Source organism: Mya arenaria, chromosome 13 (assembly GCF_026914265.1).
Source record: "Mya arenaria isolate MELC-2E11 chromosome 13, ASM2691426v1".
NCBI lineage: Eukaryota > Metazoa > Mollusca > Bivalvia > Myida > Myidae > Mya > Mya arenaria.
In genome coordinates, this window is record NC_069134.1 from 54,846,527 (window position 1) to 54,862,541 (window position 16,015).

The 16,015-nt window shown below is 33.7% G+C and overlaps 1 protein-coding gene across 2 annotated transcripts in view; it reads right to left on the reverse strand.

Annotated features, from left to right (window-relative positions):
• Positions 1-3,761: 3,761 nt before the first annotated feature.
• Positions 3,762-16,015, reverse strand: part of LOC128212882 (receptor-type tyrosine-protein phosphatase mu-like) — a 14,707-nt gene continuing 2,453 nt past the window's right edge. The window contains exons 5-20 of one of the 2 annotated variants that reach the window (XM_052918271.1): positions 15,812-16,008; positions 14,679-14,766; positions 14,401-14,471; positions 14,224-14,260; positions 13,893-13,990; positions 13,432-13,551; positions 12,992-13,164; positions 12,397-12,532; positions 12,034-12,183; positions 11,723-11,822; positions 11,527-11,603; positions 7,974-8,105; positions 7,391-7,519; positions 6,909-7,054; positions 5,257-5,392; positions 3,762-4,998 (exon numbers count right to left, since the gene is read on the reverse strand). In XM_052918271.1, coding sequence (XP_052774231.1) covers positions 4,921-4,998; positions 5,257-5,392; positions 6,909-7,054; positions 7,391-7,519; positions 7,974-8,105; positions 11,527-11,603; positions 11,723-11,822; positions 12,034-12,183; positions 12,397-12,532; positions 12,992-13,164; positions 13,432-13,551; positions 13,893-13,990; positions 14,224-14,260; positions 14,401-14,471; positions 14,679-14,766; positions 15,812-16,008 — 1,868 coding nt within the window. In that variant the 3' untranslated portion in view covers positions 3,762-4,920. Of the gene's footprint in view, positions 4,999-5,256; positions 5,393-6,908; positions 7,055-7,390; positions 7,520-7,973; positions 8,106-11,526; positions 11,604-11,722; positions 11,823-12,033; positions 12,184-12,396; positions 12,533-12,991; positions 13,165-13,431; positions 13,552-13,892; positions 13,991-14,223; positions 14,261-14,400; positions 14,472-14,678; positions 14,767-15,811; positions 16,012-16,015 lie in introns of both variants that reach the window. The other variant, XM_052918269.1, reaches the window with a different exon arrangement.

Here is a 16,015-nt window from a genome sequence, read left to right on the forward strand (position 1 = left end):
AAAGAAACACGAAACAAATATCATTATGAGATAGATTGTGAAAAGCGGTTAACGATTAGTGAAAAAGTCTCAAAAGCCAAAGGTGATTATAGAACACTTTATCGTTTAGTTTCAGAATTGACAGGCACGAAAACTGGAAATCCAATGACGGTTAGTACTAGTGGTTGTGATATTGCGGATAATTTTGCGGACCATTTTATGAATAAAATCGCGATGATTCAACAGACACTCGAGATTTTTCCTTTTAAACCACATCTGAAAAATGTCCCGTGTATCGACCAGATTCAAGACCTAAACGAATCGGAGGTTAAAGTACTTATCAGTGAACTAAACACCAAATTGTGTGAATTGGACGAATTGCCTACCAACATATTAAAGTCTTATTTAAACGATTTCATCACGAAACTAGTCAACATTCCTTTACAGCAAGGAGTATTTCCATCTAGATGGAAACAAGCTATTGTTAGGCCACTTTTTTGGTCTTGAACTTGAATTTAATAATTATAGACCAGTGAATAACTTATCATTTCTTTCCAAGTTGATTGAAAAAGCTGTTTTGACCGGACTTAATAGTCATGTGGAAAACCACGATCTTCTTCCTAAGAACCAGTCAGCCTAAAAACGTTTTCACTCCTGCGAGACGGCAGTACTTAAACTTGTAAATGACCTGCTGGATGGCATGGAGAATCAAGAGGTAACAGCACTTATTGCTATCGATCTTAGTGCTGACGTCGATACCGTGGACCATGACATTCTACTTGATGTATATCACAGTCAGTACGGAGTCACCGTTTTAGCTCTGAGATGGGTCGATTCATACCTACGACCTTGTAGCTGCCGTGTGTGCATCAGCACCACCAACACCACAATACTGTCATCTCCGCGTATATTGGAATGCAGTGTGCCACATCAATATCCATATTCCACCATCAATATCGGTCTTTGGGTTCGTAGATGACCACACTGCAAACAAACGTTTTCGGCCAACTTCTGTTACCAATGAACTAACTGCGATCAAAGAACTTGAACAACGAAAAATAAATAGTTGGATGAATGGAAACAAACTAAAAATGAACACCTCAAAAACTGAATTTATAATATTTGGCAGTAGAGCACAGTTAAATAAATGTTGTACTAACGAAATAGACATAGCCGGTGCAAAAGTTCAGTCAATCGGTGTTATAAGGTACTTAGGTGCTTACTTGGACGAAACTTTAAATCTTGAAGAGCATGTTAAAACCAAATGCAGAACCGCAATGCTGAACTATCTCAGAATTAAGGGTACTGTGAAATCATTAATGTTCGTGGGGCATTAATGTTCGTGGTTTTCGTGGGTTGGGTGATCCACGAATTCAAGATCCCACGAAATATAAACCCTTTATTCACTTTTTCAATTGCCTTGTTACGTACATACTCTAGTATATTCTTTACATAGGTCGCAGTATACAGTGTTAAAACCTGTCTCACTGTATAAATTACGATCATTATTCTGTTAATATATTATAACTGCCTTTAATAAATAATGAACCAAATCAATTAAATGTGTTTTATGCAGCAAATGACAGTTATAAGCACGTGTTTAAACGTGTGCTGTTAATGAAATTTTTTTTACAAGATGTGCGTGATGAATGTCCATACTCGATTTTTTATTTAATAATAATTCTTAATTGGCATTCAATGGCTTCCCCTATCTGTATTTATGATCAGGGTACATCTTCTTTTATTATCTATATTCCCAATTAAATCGACAAGTGACATGGGTATATGCACTAATTGGCATGTCGTACCACATTAGCGAGTGTCATAAACCGAGTGACGTAGAAGACTGAAATCACGGGCCAGCGCGTGGATATTATGCAGACGATCTAGGACGATCGCATCTTCGATTTATTTTTTTCAAAAATGAAAATCCACGAATTCAAGTACCCACGAAATTGTTTTTTTTCGGCAAACCACGACATTTCATACCCACGAACATTAATGATTTCACAGTATCTGTAAATTTCTTACTGTAGATGCTACAAAAATCCTTGTACTATCATTAGTCATTACGCAGTTAGATTACAGTAATGCTATATTGTTTGACATGGCAGAATGTGATATATACAAAATGCAACGTTTTCGAAAAATGTGTGCACAACTTGCCTCAAATCGTGGCAAATTCGAAAGTTCAAACCAATCTCTATATGAATTACATTGGTTACCTATCAAGGTCAAAATTAATTTCAAATTGCTATATTTCCTGTACCAGTGTTCTGTTAATGATGCATCTGCCTACCTCACGGATCTTTTGTCTAAACACATCCAAAAGAGATCAGGGTTAAGGACTTCCGATTCAACAGAGTTACAGTTTGAGATACCTTTTAACAAAAGATACCTTTTTACAAAAGAAACCCCTTGAATGACAGAGGTTTTTGACTCTAAGCTCTGGAAAAAACTGCCTTTAATCATAAGACAGTCTGCCTCTTTAGACAATTTTAAGAAAAGCCTGAAAACGCACTTTTTGGAGACTTTTATGCGCTGTTTTAGACATAGAGGTCCAGTAACAGTTAATACACTCTATCAGAGACTTTTCGACATTGTTTTCAGTATACATAGCTGAGATATGTGTTGATTTTATTGGTTTTATTGTCGTTTTTTGCATATGCTCTTAAATTCTCTGTTTTCAAGTATTTTTTTCTCTTTTTTTGTGTTCTGATCAATGTTTTATGTCTATCATTTTACATGTATTATACTGATGTACAACGCCATTGAATGTGATTTTGTACAAATATAAAGGTACGGTATTGTTCGGGATAACGAAGAACAAGTTTCGATAAATGTAGAGATGTAAATATTATGAAATATTTAAAGATAAGTTTTACAGACGAAGTACAGAAACAAGATAATAGCCAAAAGTTAAACATTTTGTTTAATAAACTATGCGATAGTAAGCTTAGTTTATTTTCCCTTATCGAATAGAACAGTCGTTAATTTTGTTTGAGAACAGAATAAGTAAGTAAAAGGTATTTAAAGAAATGGAACTTGATTGGATATTTAAATATCAAACTATCTTTTTGATTTTCCTACGAAAGTGTGAACAAATAATTGTGTAAACGTCAATATACCACCCTCCACAGATCCACCTCCGTAGAACACGCGCACAATATTGTCCGCCACCTCCACCACTATAGTCCCAATACAAATCGACCTTAAAACTACTTGCGTTATAAAACATCCTCTTATGAAATATATGCATCTTATAATGATTGTTTACGATTAATGTTATGTTTTGTAGCTTTTTTCAATATTTGACGATTGACCTCTTTCGCTTTGAACTATAACTTCTTTACAATGTTTGTCCATTATAAAATTACGTATCTGAATGCCACGTGTTTTAAATGTAAATCGCTGAAGAAAAGATATTTGCTAAAACAATCATAGTCATATCAAAACAGAGTGCTAAATGAATTTTACAAAATTAATGAAAAATAAATTAGCGGCATAACAGCGTATATTCACAAATCTTTCCCCGAACATAGATGTAATCAACTCCTAACTTTGGGCATCATAACTCCACTCCAGAATTCATCCCATATATTCTTTTATGAATCCAATAAATTAACCTTTTACATCTGCGACGTCCCAAACTTACCATACAGGAAATGTCAATTGATATTCCATAGATAGTAACACAATTATGGCTGAGGCATAATATTCAGTGGCGGAAAAACATGATTTTTACATATACCTAGCCCAAGATACATAGTAACGGAATAATATAGAATAAAAGTATTTATTAAGCATATTTAGATATACCATTATAGAAATATTATATACATTAAATACAAACTTTTGACGTTATGAGCGAAAAAGTCCTGTGGAGGAAGTCACGTCATCACGAAAAATTAGATTGATCTATTAGTAAACTTGTTTGTGATGCGTATGAGTATTATAATTGAATTGGTGAGGCTTTTCAAAGACATTTCAAAATAACCACTACTGGTTGCTTCCTAGGCACACCACTTTGCAAAGAAATGTAAATATTACTTTTCCCTCCACATGATGCATATTCGCTGACGGCGTCACGCTTACCTAAATAGTCACTCTTATTCAGAATTAAAGGTAACCACCAACATTGTTGAATAATATCATTGTTCTAATTAGATATAGGCTACGTCTACTCGGCATTATATAAAATAAAAAGTGGCTAATTTTTGTAGCACTTGTAAACCGATTGCCTTTTCAGAACCGCTGCCAAATCAGAACCATTGAGACACAGTTGTCGACAATGCTTCTTAATTCTGGACTGTTCTCTGTAAACCATATTTATTTATATGCTATAAAATGTACGCTAATTTTTAAAGTACTTTCGTAGCTACGTTTTGCTCATTACACATTTTATTTAAGAAACCAAATAGGGTTTAGTTAATAACAATGTGTACTTATAACTGTTGTAAAATAGTAAACTGATTTCCGATTTAAACACTTTAAAGCATAAAAAATGGATACGAACTATACGCGAACTCTCTAAGACATAATGTGTCACAACAGTCAAAGATGCATCTGTACTTGAAAGGTACTTATTGTGTAGTGTGAACACTTATATTTCTCGCTTTGCGAACACGGAAAGACTTTATGTACAAACACTCGGAAAAGGCGCATTTTATGACAACGAAAATCAAACCTCAACAAATACAATATGGGAAAATGACTCCCTTTTAGCTTTAGCTTCATTCACCACTGTTTGCAAATATCATACATACGCACACCTACTTCAAATGTTCATATAGTAATCGAGTATGTAATAACTATAAAAATACACATAGAAGTGGTACTCTATTTAAACAACATTAACATTCCCAATATCCACGTATAAATAAAACAAAACAACCCCATGGTTGCCATATTAATGTCCCATTGATTGATAGCCCGTCGACCTCAATTGGTGAAATTGGAGTATGTTTCATTGAGTAGAATGTATTCCTTGACTACTTCATGCACAAACTGAAACTGGTCCTGGAAGACAAATTGTGTTATTTTTGATAATATGTCTCACTGTCTTTTGAAGTCTAAAACACTGACTTTTTCACGAAGACATGTTTAATTTGTTTACTTATTGTGTTTAAGTTTGAGGCGAATTCGAAAGCACAGCATGAAACGAACATTTTGTTTATAAAATAGCTTTATGTTGAATGGAAGTAATTTAATTATTATATTGCCAGGCTTGATGTTTAATAGCATCGTTAGGCGTACTGTATAAAGGTATATACACACCACAGAGGGAATAATCTGTTCCCTGTAGTTCCTCATCTCTTTGATGACCTGGCTAATAGCAACGTCTTGTTCAATCTTCAGCCTTTCCAAGACTGCTGACGCAACACAGAACAAGCCGCTTCTGTCTGCTCCGTTCCTGAGAGTGTAGAAGTAGGGATTAATCATCTATACAACAGACAAGTAAGGGTTTTTGATCTCCAAGAATGCTGACACAACATTACCGGTTCTGTCTGCTTCGTCCGTAGTGTGTCAAAACGATTAATCATCGAAATAATGAACAAGAATGTGTCTTTTCTCAACGACCGCTAAGAAAACAAAAAGCAAACCGCACCTCTGAATGTTCTTGGAAATTTTGCAATTGCGTCCTCCTGCATGGACACACGAAACAAATGGCTTTCGCGATCAATGATAATACAATGCTTATACTTTACATGTCCAATTGTTATAATGATAAAATTTATAACAAAAGCTTCAACAATAACTGGGGATAAAATGTTTGAATTTTCGAAAACCGTTGATTATTAGGCTGTACCGCAAATTGAAAAAACGTATCGTCAGATCAACTTTGTTAAAAGATATGTTCAAAACATAATGCACGGAGGTTACAAAATGGGACGTATGGTGTTATGTGGTTTAAAATAGTGCGAATAAACATACCACTTTATCCAAATACGTTCATAAGATTGCATCGTTAATGTGAATCTTAAAGCACGCCGACAACTCTTAAATACATCTGTGAGGGCCAAGGGGAATAGATACTGATAGATTATTTTGCAGAACATGGAAATGTGTTAACTAAACGACCCGTCCATACTTTACTTTTTACACATACGCAAAACGTCTTTAGCCAATATCGGGTTTCATTTAATTAACTTTAAACAACCAATAAACTTGCGAGATGAAAGCAAAGCCTTATTGTATTAAAAATCTTCAATTTGCATAACCTTTAGGTAACGACAAGGACTAATCGGTACCAATTTGGGGCCACTCAATAGATTTTTTTAATTCATTTTTTTTTGCCTGTGAACAGAATTGTAAAAAAGTTAGGTCTTGTCGTCTACAGCCTTCCAACGTTTTCAGCGCCTTCATCTGCAAACGAGCGCAGGTTTCCGATTCCTTTTTGGCTTAACTACTTGATTTAAGTTTTATTGGGGAAGGTAAGAAAAACGGTCTTAGAGATTTTTGCTATCTCTGTTCGGTACTGCCACCTCTGATTGGGACAGCAAAGTTATATAATTTGTTCACTTGGAATTTATTTTAAACCAATCTAATATACTATAATTGATGACAACAAAAAATTTCGTTTATGCATCATTGAGAACAATTGCTTTTGTTTAGTTTGCGGCAAAACAATAATAAGGAAAACTATTTTTATCATCAGTTTAAGCTTCAAACCCCACGCAAAAGAAAGAAGCTCTTCATTTTAAGTTGGCAGCGACTGCAGCAGCACGCCTTAAACATTATAAGTAAACTTTTATAAAACAATGCATACTTGAAAGTTCTCAAAGGCACTTGTGACATAACTACAGTTAAAGGAGTTATAATCTATGAGTTACCGCGTTAAAAACTTCCCTATTTTAAAAATCAATTTTGATAACAAAACAATATAAGGGTTTTCTATATCTTAAGAGCAATGAAGTGCATTCACTTACATGCAATGCACAAGAACAGGGTTGTTTCCTGATTGATGTTGCCAGTACTGCACTGCATCATAGAGGTTTAAAACATCTTTGGGAGAAGAAGGCAACGCTGAAACATCCGGCCAACCTTCAAATTGTATTTGCTGAATTTTTCGTGTCTGGAACAAACAACGTTTACTTATTAGAATTGGTTTGCTTTTTTACTTCATCAGCATATTTTCCGTTCGCTTCCTCCACTTTACACATTTCCATCTGAGTTTCAATATGCGTATCTTAAATAAATTAATCATTGTTTATGGTAAATATGTAAATTATGATGTTGCCGCTGCTGCTGCTGCTTTTGCTGATGATTATATTGATGATGATTATATTGATGATGATGAAATTGATTGATATGGATTAAGATGATATTGATGACGATGATGTGGTGGTTGCAGGGGAGGAGGAGGAGAAGGAGGAGTGATTAATCATTTTTAAAAAAGAGAACACATCACCTGTCCAAACCGTATCAAGTCAAACGTTATCTTTCTCAATCCTTTCTCGCGAACCTGGCCTGTCTTGGTAATCGTCATGTTTTCATATTTTTCCGAATCCTCATTTTCAGGCCAATATACTTCATCTTCCTAAAATCGACAGAGCGTTGTAAAAAAGGGTAAGGCAATTCAAAGAATTAATGCTATGAAACAACAAGAGCCAGTCAAGTTTCAAAAATTCACTAGGACCTTGTATTGAGGCACAATGAGCCAAATGCCATATGAGTGTCAGCCTCTTTCCCCGGTTGTTGTTGGTTCTATCCCCAGCAAGGGAACTATCTCACATCACAATCTACCCAATATGAATTGGTATATTAAATTAAAAGCCATAAAATAAAAGTTAATTGCAAAGTGGACAAACTAGCAATACAAATTTAAGTCATCCAAAGTAGTTTCATTTCCCAGTGACAATGTTTTTGTTTCTTTTTGACATGATTTTAGACACAAAATTATTGTCGTTTTAACAAAATCAATATAAAACACATGATACCTTTTCAGTCCTAAACAGAATAAATAATGTTAAAGTATATCAAATCGTTCCCACCTTCATCTCACTCTTGTTGTTCATCATGACGATTGTATGGACATCGTGTTCTACCACCAACCTCCAGAAGTCGGTCTTGGTCACCTCTAGTGGTGTCTGGGTGACGATGAACGCTCCCTTCTTTTTGTAGCCCTAAATATATATCATAGAACAGAACAGAACATAATTTTTATTACACGTAAACTATACAGTTTTTTGTGTTTCATATACAGTGGAAACTCACTAAACCGGATCTCCACAAAACCGGAATCCTCGGGATACCGGAATTTTCCCAGAGTCCCGATTTCCCCCTTCTATTTTCAATGTAAAATAATCCCTACAAAACCGGAACCTCGGAATTCCGGATACCGGACAAAAAATCGAGAAAATTTGTTCGTTATCAACGTAATTTTACTTCACAAAACCGGACGTATATTTGTCCAAACATGTCAAAATGTTTTTGTGTATTAGGAATTCGCGAATCGCGTGTCACTTTGTTTTGACAGACGGTGCGTCGTTAAATATTGCACCTGTGATGTTGTGTTAACTCGATAATCGATAATGATGATTGCGCTGTGGATTGACTGCCGCGCGATAATCAAACGATAATCAAACTTGTGAAAAGAAAATTGATTGCAACATTAATTTGTTTGTTGCTGAAAATAAAGAACTAGAAACGCTTATCAAGTGATCATTTTGGAGGGTTGTTTTATCTAAAGACTTCTAAGATTGAATCAAATTAGAGCGGTGCGTTAATTAAACTATCAAACATACTTAACAAGCATTAAATCAACTTCCCTTAAAAGGATAACTCAGTTAATATTTTGAGTAAACTTACTCCGTACATCATATCCTCACTAAACCGGAATCCTCACTAAACCGGAAATTTTGCCCAGTCCGGACCTTGTCCGGTTTAGTGAGTTTCCACTGTACATATTTTATAAATTACAATTACAATTATACAATGTAGTGTGAAATATTAAATAAATATTATAATTAATCTATTTTTAAGGATGAACTGGAATAGAAAACACGAATCAATCAAACTATAATAGTATACAATACAATAACCAATAGTTTGCTTTTTATATACTAGTATATGTTGGAACAAATGATACAATTGATCAATTTCTAACAATAAAACAGACTCACATAGTATATATCAACATAAATCGTAACCAATGGTTATAAATGTTAACAAAGCATACCACTGCTTGAGATAAAAATGTGTATCAAGGCTTATAATTATTGATTCATTAATAAAGTAGAACGCACCTTAAATGCTTCCGATATATATTTGCTTAACCTAAATGTTTCAGATGTATTTTGTGTATTAAGAAGTTGCACAAGTTTAAACATACTAGATCTTATTCTATAATAACCTTTAATATAAGTTTGTCTTAATTGGACATAAGGTGTACACTTAAATATAAAATGAAATTCGTCTTCTACTTCGTTCGAGTCACATACTTGACAAAGACGTAAGTGGCGTTCTAATCTATCATATCTGCCAGTATGAACTCTTAAATTATGCGAACATATACGTATTTTTGTGATAGCAATTCTAAGATTTCTTGACACAATATTGTCTAAATAGGATTCAAACTCGAATGCAGTTTTAAGTACTCTATAAACTATTAAGACACCATTTTCATTAACACTTCCATGCCATTGTTGTAAATATTCGTCTATCAGACGCTGTTTAGAAATAGAAATGAACTGGTTTTCGTTTAACTGTGTATCATTACACCATACATCATAGAAGCCATATCTGGTGAGAAGGTTCTTAACCTTATTGAACCAATTATCCTGATTGTTATTAATATTCAACATTGCGTCTTCTATGACGGATTGAGTAATTATATTGTCACTTTTCTTAAGTTTGAACCAGTATTTTACAATACGTACATATCTATTTATATACAATGGGTATCTACCCAATTCACCGTAAACAGAAACATTTGAAGACGATTGTCTGACGCCTAGTACGGCTTTGCAAAATTTTAAATGTATCTTTTCTAGCTGTGTAGACTTTGTAAATCCCCAAATTTCACACCCGTATGCAATTATAGATGAAACAAAGTCATTAAATAATTGCAAAGCTACCCTAGGTTTACATTCATACTTTTTAAGATTTTACAGCAATGTGTTTACTGCTTTTAAACCTTTACCATATAATGTTTGGGTATTAAGGCTAAAATTGCCAGTATAATTTAAAGTTACTCCTAGATAGTTAAAATCATTTACAACGTCAACATCTTCGTTTGCATACAACCATTTTTCATTACGTTTTGTGCCACCTCTTTTGCGAAAAATTACAATTTTAGTTTTAGCAATATTGACCTCTAAGCCCCAGGTATTACAATAACTATATAAACGGTTTAACGACAATTGTAAGTCTTCCGGGGTTTCACCAAGAACAACCATGTCATCAGCAAATAACAATAAAATCAAAGAAATATCACGTAAAGCTAAACCACAATCATTTCTATTTTGTAAATACAATTCTAAGTCTTCCACAAATAATGAAAACATAATCGGGGAAAGTATCTCTCCTTGCCTTAAGCCTACTGCTATATTAAAAAACCCATTTAGTTATTCGCTGATTAAGTACACATGTAAAAAGTTTTGCAAAATTGCTTAACAATGTTATACCTCTATAATTTTTAACATCCGATTTATCACCTTTCTTATGTAATGGTACGATTATACCCTTAGTCCAGGCGACTGGAAAATTCCCAGAGTTTAAAATAATATTAAAAATTTCTGTAATATATATTCCCAATATGTCACATGCTTCTATAAAATACTCATTTAGCAATTTATCTTCTCCAGGTGATTTATTCTTCTTAAGCAATTTTATAGCTTTACAAACCTCATCGTATGTTATTTGGTGATCTAGGTCACCAAAAACAGTACTAAAATCATTGAAATCATGGTTGTTATTAAAAATTTCAGCCTCCTCATTTATTTCATGGGTAATATCCGCAAACATCTGCTCGAAATGATTTTTAAAATCTTCCAAGGGTACATTTAAATTCGTATTACTTGACTTTTGTGAATGGAAATATCTCCAAAAATCTTTAGGTTTATTACGTTTCAAATTTTCAAACTCTTTACAGCGTTTAAATTTAAAAGCTCTGCGTTTCTTTGACACAGTAGTTTTATACACTCGTTTCAATCTACACAGTTCTAATCTATCTATATCTCTATGTGAATTATTATAAATATGTAGAGCATTTTTGTACAAGTTTTTAGTATTTCTACATTCTTGATCGAACCATTTGGCCGAATCATATAAACGTGATAATGTTTTAACGTTGTCTATTGAAATTTTCTCATTCATGATGTACTGTTTATCATAAGAATACCATACTGCTTAAACCGTTAAATGAAATCCATTTTAAAAGTATTATATTAAAAGAATTGGAATTAAATAACAGCTTTTGTGCCACAGAACGTGTCCAACAGTTGTGTCAATGTTAACGATAATATTTTAATAAACAATTAGGCGATTGCATTCTAAAGAAATATGTTTTCAATATGTTTCTTTGTTAATATCGGTAAAACATACCGGTAAGAATACAGCGTTGACGTATTCAGGCTCAGATCTCTTTCCAGAAGGAGTCAAGTACGGCATTTGCTCAGCGGCTGTAAAACAATCAATTTTGAAGAAACTACTAATCAGCTTTTGTATTAAAAAGCTTATAAGTTATTACTCATTTCACTGAATTATTTTGATGAATAGAAATAAATCACATATAAATTACCTGGGAGAATGTTTGAATACCGATTCTTATTCCTGTTCCTTAGTTCTTTTGCGCTCACGTATTGACATTCATCAATCACGGGAGACATTTTCTTCATTCGCTGTACAAAGTATAAAGACAATATCAACTTTAAATCGTAAATGGACCTTTGATAACAAAACATAGTATGCGAAAAACGGTTGCAGTACCATATCATTCCAGAAACGAAAAATCACACACAAAATTTCATGCGACAATTTATACAATTGCAAACATGTACGTCAAATGTCTTAAAAAGCAAAAAAAAAACATATTCAAAATTTCTGACACACAGAAAACTCGACATCAATCTCCCGGGTCCTCTGGGTCTTATCGAAGGCCAGAAGTTCATCATACGCTTCCAGGAACCTTGACGAGGGAAGAGCCGATGTGGACAACATCAACGTCTCCAAAAGCGCCAAGTGCAGAAAAATGTACTGTTCCTGTGTAAAAAGCGAAAACTTTTTAAATCTTTAGACTTGTATGCAATTTGTTGGAAACTTTTAAAGTTATATATGCCCTTTAGTAGGAAAACAAACTGAAACAGGTAGCTTTGATTATGTTATACTTATTGGTATATAGTAAAGGAATTTTAAACACCGTTTTCCGAATTATTTTACCTTTATTGCCATTATCTTATCTCGTCTTATCCTTACCGCCGTTTGGACCATGTCGACCCTCTGTTTCCTCAGATTGCTCACACAGCCCACTGGGTCTACATATCCCTCCGTGGCGGCTTGTTCAGATAGAACATTCAAAGCAATAAATGTTCCCGTCCGTCCGACACCGGTACTGGAAACATATATATTAAAATAATATATGTAGCAAACGGGTGACATTTAAATCGCACAGTCAGTTTTAGTTAAATTTATTAGCCAGTTACAGTTGCTTGAACATTCGTTAGTGACTATACACAATCATGCAACTTGCTTTAATACTATTTTAGTCGAATACAAAATAATGTTGCTTTTTAAGATCTTTATTTGTGAACATTATACATACATAAGGTCAAAATGATCAAAATAAGGCTGTGTTTTTTGTTAAATTTTAGTTTTTTGCATTTGAGAAACAGCAACATAAAACATGAACATTTCAGTGTTATTATTTAAATTCATCAATCAAGACGAAATGCATGCCCCTTACTGTACATCTGTTATCGTTAAGTAAGAATGGTTAGTAAACCCTCTTTACATATTTTTATCACAAATAAAATTCCTCTAAACGGTATATGTAATGCATTATCTTACAAACCTGCAGTGTACAATAACTGGACCATTTTCTTTAACGATTGCGGTTTCCACTTTATGACGGAAATGAACAAGCGACGAAGCATACGTTGGCACACTTTTATCTTGCCAAGCAGTGAAATGAAAATGGATCAATTTTCTTTCTTCCCCATATGTATGAAAACTTTTAAAAAAACTCTGAAACAAAAGTTGTCTAAATATGGAATGTTTTGGAACAAATATCCACATACTCGTATACGAATGCGTATATAAGATTACCAATAACTTAGATGAAATGCAGAATATTTATGTTATTGAACGTAAGTATAAGCTTATTTATTCACTTATAACAAGCAAAATGTTCACGGAAAATCAAGCAGGAATGCGGCTGTTATATTTTACCAATGAAACATCTAGGTATAAAAACCCGCAGTTGTTTTGCTGATTGATAATTTAATATTTTACTTTCTGTATGGATAATTTCCTGATGATGAAGTCCGAAAAATACTCAGTCCCTCGATTTGTTATTAAGAAGTCTTCGTATTCTTTGCATTCGTCGTCTGGCCAGTACTGTACACATTTCATCTGAAAGGAATGGAAAAAATCACTAAAATATAAGCAGCTTAATTGACATTACACATACCGGTTTTATCCTTTAATAGGGGGATTTGGGAGTCATCACTAAATTTTTCCAATAACATTGTTTTATATATATTGCAAATGCAACCGTTTTTTGTCCATTTGTATTGTCTATAACAGAGACTATAATGGTTTTGGTGTTGTATTCTTATGCACCCTTATCAATAGAAAAACACAAACTGAAAAGAGAGAAGAAGTCTGATAAATTGTTTTTCACTTTCGGGTGTGTACAAGGTGGGTCATTTCGTGTTTGTTTTAAATACAAATTTAAAGTGCTAAAAACAAACCTTTTTTTCCTCTTCCAAGTTGGTAAGCATGACTATCTTACCGCAGCCAAGATGCCACGCCATCCTCCAGAAATCCACAAGCATCTCGTCCGTAGGGCCTTCAACATACAGGCTGTATCACTCTTCGAGTATTACAGGTCGACACAATACATCATACATACATTTTAAGTGAGTCTGCTCAGGGTTTCTTTATTAATCATTTACTTTGTAAAAACAAAAGCCTTCCTCGTGAATGAAAACAAAAGTACAGTAACGCGTTGAAGAGTAAGCTGTACAACTTTTCTTTTATATATTACTCAATTACTCGGACGCTGTTTAGGCCTTAGTTTACCTTGTGACGCAATGAAGGCACGTGTCTTGTTATAACCCTAAAATAGATCAACTATATAGAGCAACTGTGAAAACAACTACAGACAATTAATTTAAAACACCGAGAAAACATCAAGAGATAAATACTAATTAATGTATGTATTAAATGCGTTTGTATTGTTAGCTCTGTAATACATACATGTATGAAACTAGCGTTAATGTAATCTGAGTGTCGTTCATCTGTTGGAAGAATAACTCGTGTGTCATCATCTGCAAACAATTTACGATGATGAACGGTTTTATCTTTGAATATGGCTGATATTATGTATAAATACAAGTGAATGCTTATTTACTCTTATGTATTGTATATTATATATTTAACTACAAGAACAAATAGTTGTACTTTGACTTCAGCAACGATTTATTGATGATTATATTACTACGGGTAGTGCAGCGTACATCAAGTATTTCACTTACATGGATAAATGTGTTTATATCTATTTTTTGGTTTGTTTTGTATTTGAATAGCTGCACTGTAGTCGTCTTTCAAACCCTTTGGGAAATCCTGTAATTTTAAGCCCGTATGTTACCCTTGGTATCATTACACTTTACTTTTTGTGAATGAAAATGTATGTAGAAAACCAAATGTAACTGAATAACGGAAATTGTATACAGCTACAGTATTAAATCTAATGGTGTCTTGGCGTATGTTCACGATATTATAACGAGAAATTTCATCTACTGAACCATATAGGATTTTGGTTCATTTCACGAAATATATACTCTCAATGGAAGAATATTTACATATAAACGTATCTCTAAATTTGAAAAAAAAACACTTCATTTTGGTAAGCACCTGACTAGTTTAACGGCATCACTTTACTGAAGAACAATTTGGTTATGTTATTCAATTATTCTTAAATATATTTCCATTTTAACTTTAGGGAGGCTTATGCATTTCCTATTGTTATTACAATGCTTGAGGCGCAAATATTAACTATTAAGATGTTACAATGAGCTAGAATACAGTATTTCAATAAGCTAGTATTATAACGTTAGAGCATTTAAAAAGGTGGGTGATATGCTTGAAGTCATACTCACCTCTCGATTGCGTCATATTTCCATAAGTTTCTTGGCCAAGTTTGTATAGGTTTCCTTTTCATTTAAATAATGCATTACTCTATGCGAATTGTAGCGTGTGTGTGTGGGGGGGGGGGTGCATGTGCGTGCGTGTGTTTTGGGGGAACTTGGGGAAACACAATCAAAATCATCATGAAACCTTAAAACTATGTTGCACAGGCATTACATCTTTTCATACAGGAATGGTCACCAATTCATTTTTTGTTTTAAATTATATATTTTTATTTTAAAAGTATGTTTGATGTCCAATTTAAAAGTTGTTCGGCAAAGTTACAGCTTTGATATTAAATAAATATTTTATTTTTTTCTTTCAATAGATACACGCCAAATATTTAATGATAGTGATTGATAAAAGAAAATTCGGGTCGAAATAAACTGTTGCATTTAGTACACATTTTTAATAATATAATAGCACATGGGTTCCTAATGTGACGTTGAAACTTTTGGGGTGCAAAAATTTGACGATATACCTGAAACTGCTTCTTCATTGTAACACCATGCTCCGATCCTAAAACAACGTCGTATAAATCATCTACTTTAATTGCTGTGACCGGCATTGTATTGCTGCTTTTAAAGCTGTAATAGGACTGATCGCTAGGATTCGCAGCATATTCGTCTTTGCCTACAGCAATCGTGTTAGACGCGTGTGCACATTCTGCAGAGTCTTCTACTGA